Genomic DNA, 8075 nt, shown 5'->3' on the forward strand with positions numbered 1-8075 from the left:
TTTTGTATGCAGATGGTTTGTTGTAATTAGTTCAGGATCCAGTGTTGGGAATCTCAAGGGTAATGGAGAATATTTCTGCCCTCCTGAATAGTTGAAAGTAACATACTAATCGATTTATACCAATAATTTTTTTTTATCCGGAGACGTTCCAGAAACTTGTTTCTGCCCTCCTGCATAGTTGAAAGTACCATACTAATCGATTTATTCCAATTAGTTTTTTTTATCCGGAGACGTTCCAGAAACTCTGTTTCTGGAACGTCTCCGGATAAAAAAAACTAATTGGAATAAATCGATTAGTATGGTACTTTCATCTATGCAGGAGGGCAGAAACATTCACAGCAGACTCCTCTTATCACTACAGACAGAACAGGAAGTCCCAGCTGAGTTTTAGCTCCAGTGGTGAGAATGAAAATGGCAAGATGTCCGGATTGTTTTAAAATACAGATAAAAAAAAAGGGAAATTAGAAAAAAATCTCCAAAAATTTAAACAATAAGTCATTTTCTGAAGGCACAGCTTTTCTTAAACTGACCGGAAGTGTGTTTTCTTTCTAGGCATATCACATGACTACATTATTCCAATGTTTAATTTTTATAAAAGTCTTGGAGAAATGAAAATGGTTGAGGAAGAATATGCTCTTTTGTCTGCAATAGTGATTCTGACCCCAGGTATGCTGTCTGTATAAACATAAACTGCCTATTATATAGTAAATATGAAGATATGTTAACTCGTGGAAAATTTCTTAAAGAACTAAGTCAGTTCCATACATGCATCTGTTCCATTCACATGTATTTACTGCAGAATTAACACTTAAAAACCTGCAGGTAATCTTACAACATGTAATCAGTTTTTTGTGAGTGAAATTTAGTTAATTTATGCAGCATAAAATCTGCAGGAAACATGGTGTGTGTTAATATTAGGTGGCATGAAATGTTCCTAATTATTATGTAATGTACAATTTTATTTTTTTCATTCAAAGTAGTTATGCAGTTTACACTTTTTACACTCATCCCACCTTATATAGTTATACTTGTAGGGCTTGTTAATTAAAATATTTTTTCCAGTACATTTAGCAAACTTTTCTACTTCTCCGGATAGGCTGCTCTTTCCCTTTTCCCTTACATTGTTGCCAACTTGTTGTCTAAGTTACAGACCACCACTCTACTCTAAAAATAGTGGTCTGGCTGGTGCATATATAGATATAGTGTACTTATTTATATACAGTATATTGTATACAGTATGTATATATATATATATATATATATATATATACACACACACATACACAGAGCAGAGTGGTAGTCTGTAACCTAGAGAATGAGCTGTCAACAATAGGAGGGAAAGAGCAGCTTATCAGGAGAAGGAGGTAAGTTTCCTAAATGAATGTACTTGGAAAAATATTTATCTTGATGAACCCTACAAGTTTCATATCTGTTAGTTAAAGGAGAAGTCCGGCGAAAATTATTTTTTTATATGTTATTACTTATGGAAAGTTATACAATTTTCTAATGTACATTAATTATGGGAAATGCTCATATACTGCTATTTCCCTTAATTTAGTGTATCAGGAAGTGTTAGAATTATCTCTGAAGCAGTGACGTCACGACCAACGGTGTAATTCCTATGGAGTGTCCAGCAGGGGGCGCTCTATATAGAGAAGTCAATGAGTACCATTGACTTCTATATATAGTGCGCCCCTGCTGGACACTCCATAGGAATTACAGTGTATGTAATGTAATGTAATGTAATGCACTGTACTGTTGTGACTTTATGAATACATTTATGGAATACTTTGGGGAGCAAGTGTCCTTGCTCCCCAAAGTATCCCATAAATCTATTCAATGAATACATTTGCAGGGCACCGAGCAGGGAGGGAGAGAGGTGCCATCTACCTCCCCCCTCCCTGCTCGGTGCTGGGAACATATACAAAGCACTACTCCCCCATTATCTGCAGATAATGGGGGAGTAGTACCTTTTGCTATCCCTATCACTGCCCGCGCCGCCGCTCACACAGGGGCTGCTATTCATGCCCCCCGCCGCTCCCCCTCCTCCTCCTCCCGGCATCAAACTTACGATCGCGCCGCTGATTCCCCCGCGGCGCGGGCGGTGATAGGGATAGCAAAAGGTACTACTCCCCCATTATCTGCAGATAATGGGGGAGTAGTGCTTTGTATATGTTCCCAGCACCGAGCAGGGAGGGGGGAGGTAGATGGCACCTCTCTCCCTCCCTGCTCGGTGCCCTGCAAATGTATTCATTGAATACATTTATGGGATACTTTGGGGAGCAAGGACACTTGCTCCCCAAAGTATTCCATAAATGTATTCATAAAGTCACAACAGTACAGTGCATTACATTACATTACATTACATACACTGTAATTCCTATGGAGTGTCCAGCAGGGGCGCACTATATATAGAAGTCAATGGTACTCATTGACTTCTCTATATAGAGCGCCCCCTGCTGGACACTCCATAGGAATTACACCGTTGGTCGTGACGTCACTGCTTCAGAGATAATTCTAACACTTCCTGATACACTAAATTAAGGGAAATAGCAGTATATGAGCATTCCCCATAATTAATGTACATTAGAAAATTGTATAACTTTCCATAAGTAATAACATATAAAAAAATAATTTTCGCCGGACTTCTCCTTTAAGATGAGAATATCCCTTCAACTCTTTTGAACTTCTGGTAACCAGGACAATTTTCACACTTTACATTTTTGTATTTCAGAAAATATCAAACAAACCCCAAAAATGTCCTCATATCTTGCTCTTTATATACACACAGGCTATGTTCACACTATGTCTACTAAACAAAAAAGGCATCCACCTTTTCTATTTAAAAAGACGTCCATTTTTAACACAATTTAATTGACTTCAGTGCAGTGCATTGAAGTCAATGGGACGACGGGCGTCCAATGCACACAGTGTATGAAATGATGGACGTTGACTACGCAGACATAAAAATAATAATCATGACAAATCATTTTCGGACGTCTTTTGCAAACAGATGGTATTTTTCAGTTGTTCACACACAGTTTTTCTTTTTTCACCGTCCTCTCATCATTCTTACTATTAAATTTAATAAACTTTGCAATTAAAGACAGAGCCAAAGGCCAATTTTCCACCTGAACTAGAATAATGTACCAACAGCCGTCATTGCACAGACGGGTGGCCGAACAGCGAAATGACGGGCATGATTTTTTCTTTTTTTAAAAGTAGTTAAAAAAAAAGTATAAACATACTTTTATACTGTAGCTCAAAGTGTGACTTAAACCATTACTTTAAGTAACTTTTGACATATTCTCAGACATGAGGGTCTCATTCAGATAGAGCCGGGAGAGTGCAGAGCAATACGCTTCTTACCCTGGCTGTCAATCAAATCTTACTGGTTAAAGTGAGTGTACCATTAGGTACATCCCTTTAATTGTTTTACATGAATAAAATATCGCCAGCGCAGGAAGCCAGTGCCGCTACCCTTTTTCTTTTTAGTGCGGCCCGATCCCTACACATGGTGCCAGTCTATTCCCGGGCACTGGCAGGGCATAGAGCACAGAGTGTCACAGAGAGGAGGGCTGATAGTCACACTGAGGGGGCGGGAGGGCCTGCCTTCAGTGCTTCATGCCGGCTGGTGCCCAGGAATAGAGCGGCGCCGTGAGCGGGAATCGGGTCACGGTTCAAAAAAGGGCCACGGCATCGGCTTCCCTGCGCCATTTTATTCATGTAAAACACTTAAAGTGATGTACTGGATGGTACATTCACTTTAACTTCATTAGAATCTATGTAGTGAATGAGTCGGATGTCCCTGCCGGCCGGGGAGCAGAACACTGTGCCACACAATCACCTTGGCTGTATCTTGGGATTACAGCACATTCAGGCCATGACAATCACTGGTGGTTAAGTGCTACTTACAGGGCTGATATACAGGGCTACCTAATATATTGTTGCACAGAGGGGACCTAGCTACTATTTGGGGACACAGAGGGGTCTAATACTATATATATGGGGAACATAGGGACCCAACTACATTATGGGTGCACTAAGGGGTCTTAAAGCTTTATAGGTACACAGAAAAGCCTAATATAAGTGCTGGAGCAAGAAACCTAGAATGTTTCTCTGGCAGATTGTGCAGGGAAGAGTCATGGCCCGGGCTGTGCAGAACTAGTATCTACCAATATATGGTTACTGTATAGTGGAATTTGTCTCTTGGATAATGGTATTAATAGTAATACTTGTCTTGGTATACTGGATTTGCCAGCAACTAACCTGCTGTAATCTACAGTAGCAGTGTAATAAATGAAATTTTAACAAATCTCATCCTAATACTGCAAGTGAAACCCACAAGTTGAGCCTGACTGTGGGATTTACACCCCTGTAAGACAGTCATTCCTGACTCTATATCTCTGATGCCATGAATCATCTGATTGCTGAAGGTTTCAGGTATCGGCTCCCCGACAATCAAGTGTTGGTTAGTAGTTTTTGACAGAAAAATCCCTTTAAGAAAAATTCATGAATGAGACACTGCCAAATATTTCTAATATTCCCAAGCCAAAAAGACAGAAATGGCTGCACATCGCACCCATGGCTGACACGAAAGCTTAATCAGCTACATTTAAAACCAACATCAGAAGTTAGTATATAATTTGGCCAAACCATATTGCCTCATGTACCACGTGCAGGTCTTCTGATACACGAGTCCCTAACCAAAAAACATCACTGTGCCGGTCAGTGACCACAATCCCGCAAAACTTGCGCAAGCAGAGAAGGGGGGCCACGGAATGGCCCTGCAACCCCATTGTCACAGGACCAGACCCTAAAGGGCCCCCACGGACCCCGCAGGCGCCACCGACGGAAAAAGTGGACGCCAAGCAAAACAAGTGTGAACAAGCTCTTACCTCTCTCTCCATTCCTCTGCAGGTAGAATGGGAGAATACTAGGAGATCCTCCCCTTATGTACACAGGTGCTTCCTGCTAATTTGGATCACATGGGTCTTACAAAGCACGAGTGCTAGCCACAATGAAAAAAGGGACAGAATAAATAAAATATGCACAAGCCAAAAAGACAGAAATGGCTGCACATCGCACCCATGGCTGACACGAAAGCTTATTTAGCTTCATTTAAAACCAACATCAGAAGTTAGTATATAATTTGGGGCGACCTTCTCCGCCGGCGGTGCTGGCCGGGTTCTGGTGTGGTGTTTTTGGGTCTGGTCCTGTGGCATGGGGGTCGCAGGGCCGTCCCATGGCCCCCAATCCCTGGCTATGCGCGCCTGCGGGGTTGGTGGCCACTGACTGGCACGGTGTGGACTTAGTGTAGGGACCCATGTGTATCAGATACCTGCACGATGGTACATGGGGCAGTATGGCTTGATCAATTCATACACAAAATTCTGATGTGTTTTTTATTTAGCCTAGGGGCACCAGTATCAGCCATAGGTGTGAGGTGCAGCGCTCCTTTTCTTCCCTGAACCGCATTTTATTTCTAATATTCCACTACCCTTTGTGATAATATTTACAACGTTATTTTTTCCTAATCACTGCAGATCGACAATACATCAAAGACAAGGAGTCTGTGGAAAAACTTCAGGAGAACTTCCTGCTTATTCTAGAAAAGCTGTGCAAGCAACATCACCCAAACAACCCTCAACACTTTGCACGACTTTTGGGGCGTCTCACCGAGTTGAGGACATTTAGCCACCACCATACAGACATGGTGATGTCATGGAGAGTCAGAGATCTCAAATTTACGCCCCTTCTGTGCGAAATTTGGGATGTCCAATAATAAAGATATTCCTTCCAAGAACTTGAATTGTAATTTCATATAAGTTCTCTATAAACTAGACATCATCAATCTAATGGTATATAAATATATTTAAAGACATGGGTAATTAATAGAGATGAGCAAACCTCGAGCATGCTCGAGTCCATCCGAACCCGATCATTCGGCATTTGATTAGCGGTGGCTGCTGAAGTTAGATAAAGCTCTAAGGCTATGTGGAAAACATGGATATAGTCATTGGCTGTATCCATGTTTTCCAGACAACCTTAGAGCTTTATCCAAGTTTAGCAGCCACCACTAATCAATTACCGGGTTCAGATGGACTCAAACCCGAACCCGGTTCGCTCATCTCTAGTAATTAACATTTACATTGTACATATGTATATTTATTGTCTTTGCTTTTTTGTCCATATGTAACAATATATGAAATGAACAGAATCTATGGACTTCTTTACTGATGAGTCAAATTACAAAATGAACAATTAGGGTCCTTCCACATGTACAGTGTTTTAGCTGCATGTTTTGTCTTTTGTTATGCAATTAAAACCCCAGAACAAGCTGGAGTAAAGCCGAAAACATGCTGCAGATTTTCAGCTTCAAAACATGAAGCATTGAAAGTATGCAGCTAAAAACACTGTATGGGTGCGTTTAAACGTACAGGATCGCCAAGAGATTTGATGGTGCAGATTTGAAGCTGTAGATTAGCTTTGAATCTCCGCCATCAAATCTGCTGCAGATCTTGTACATGTGAACGCACCCTACATCTGAATGGACCCTTCTGCAGTTTCCTCTTTGGAACTGGTCAAATGCGTTTATCTGCCTATGGTGTCCATGAACTTTACTTGTACTTCTGACCAGTATCACAATTTCCCTGTCATAATGTTATACATAATGTATGTGGTACGACTTGCAAGTTATTTTCTATTCCTCATAATATTCTGACCATATATTTGTACCAATATTTTGACCTTTTTAACAACTGTTGAGGCATTGCAAAAAGTTAAAAATAAATTTATTTTGGTTTAATTTGTGATAGGATCATGATTCATTTTGCTGACTAATGGTGCGTTTACACAGACAGATTTATCTGACAGATTTTTTAAGCCCAAGCCAGGAACAGACTATAAACAGGGAACAGGTCATAGAGTAAAGACTAAGATTTCTCCTCTTTTCAAATCCACTCCTGGCTTTGGCTTCAAAAATCTGTCAGATCTCTCTGTGTAAATGCACCATAAGTCCCTGTATTTGTCCATTTGCTGTTGTAAAAGATCTGATGTCATTTTGACCAATAACTATAACAATACGGAGATCTATTTAATCCCTTTCTGGACAGTAACATTACATCACAGACAATAGTTCCCATGAGCTGTTGCATTATGGCGCAGCGAAAAAGCAAGCACAGGAACAATCAATGACAACTCCTGAAAAAAAAGGGACTGTTTAACCCCTTAGATGCTGCAGTCAATAATGGCCATGGCATTGAAGTGATCAGGCAGTCAAAGGGGACTGTCTGTATTGAAAAATACTAAGTAGCCAGTCCTTTATAATAGGGAAAAATATCTATACACATAGTTGGAATTGCTGCATTAATATTGATTTGCAAAATAAAATGAATGCATTATACTGCACAGTGAACACAAAAAAAGTTATGCCATGTATGGATGAAGGAGCCGCCCATTGCGACAGCATGACAGGTATATCAACAGAGCACAGCATATGACGGATCTGTATAACCTAATCCTTCCTTCTCTTGATGATTGGAGAATGGCCAATATTATACCCATCCACAAGAAGGGTGGTGGAGAAAAACCCAGAAACTACAGGCCAGTTAGCTTAACATCTATAGTAGTAAAAATGATGGAAGATAATTAATCACCTTAAAAACAATTAATGAACCTAAACCAATATGGCTTTACTATTGGAGGATCACACTGGACTAATCTCATTGCTGATCACAGCGAGTGCTGAGACCGGCTACAATCCCAAGATACAGCCGGGCTACTAGGGAGTGTGCGGCAGTGTGTTTTAAACGCCAGACAACTGAACGTCCAACTCTTAGGGCCCTATTCCACGGGACGATTATCGTTCGCATAATCGTTAACGATAAACGATCCAAATGACCGCTATTGCAAAAGACCTGAAATAGTTGACCCATTTACATGGAACGATAATCGTTACTTATGATTGTTCTTGCGGTCGTCTTGTCATCGCTATTGCGTTCGTCACTACTGCGAACAACATCTTATTCAATGCGAACAATTTGTGAACGAGCAACGATAAAAATAAGTCCAGG

The 8075-nt window shown here is 40.6% G+C and overlaps 1 protein-coding gene across 4 annotated transcripts in view; it reads left to right on the forward strand.

The window, feature by feature from the left end:
• NR1H4 (nuclear receptor subfamily 1 group H member 4) overlaps window positions 1-5806 on the forward strand; it is a 52018-nt gene extending 46212 nt beyond the window's left edge. For all 4 annotated transcript variants that reach the window (XM_069973082.1, XM_069973074.1, XM_069973092.1 and 1 more), the window contains 2 exons: window positions 553-666; window positions 5547-5806. In XM_069973082.1, the coding sequence (XP_069829183.1) occupies window positions 553-666; window positions 5547-5785 (353 nt within the window). In that variant the 3' untranslated portion in view covers window positions 5786-5806. The remainder of the gene's footprint in view (window positions 1-552; window positions 667-5546) is intronic.
• The last annotated feature ends 2269 nt before the right edge of the window (window positions 5807-8075 follow it).

Source organism: Dendropsophus ebraccatus, chromosome 1 (genome assembly GCF_027789765.1).
Source record: "Dendropsophus ebraccatus isolate aDenEbr1 chromosome 1, aDenEbr1.pat, whole genome shotgun sequence".
Lineage (NCBI taxonomy): Eukaryota > Metazoa > Chordata > Amphibia > Anura > Hylidae > Dendropsophus > Dendropsophus ebraccatus.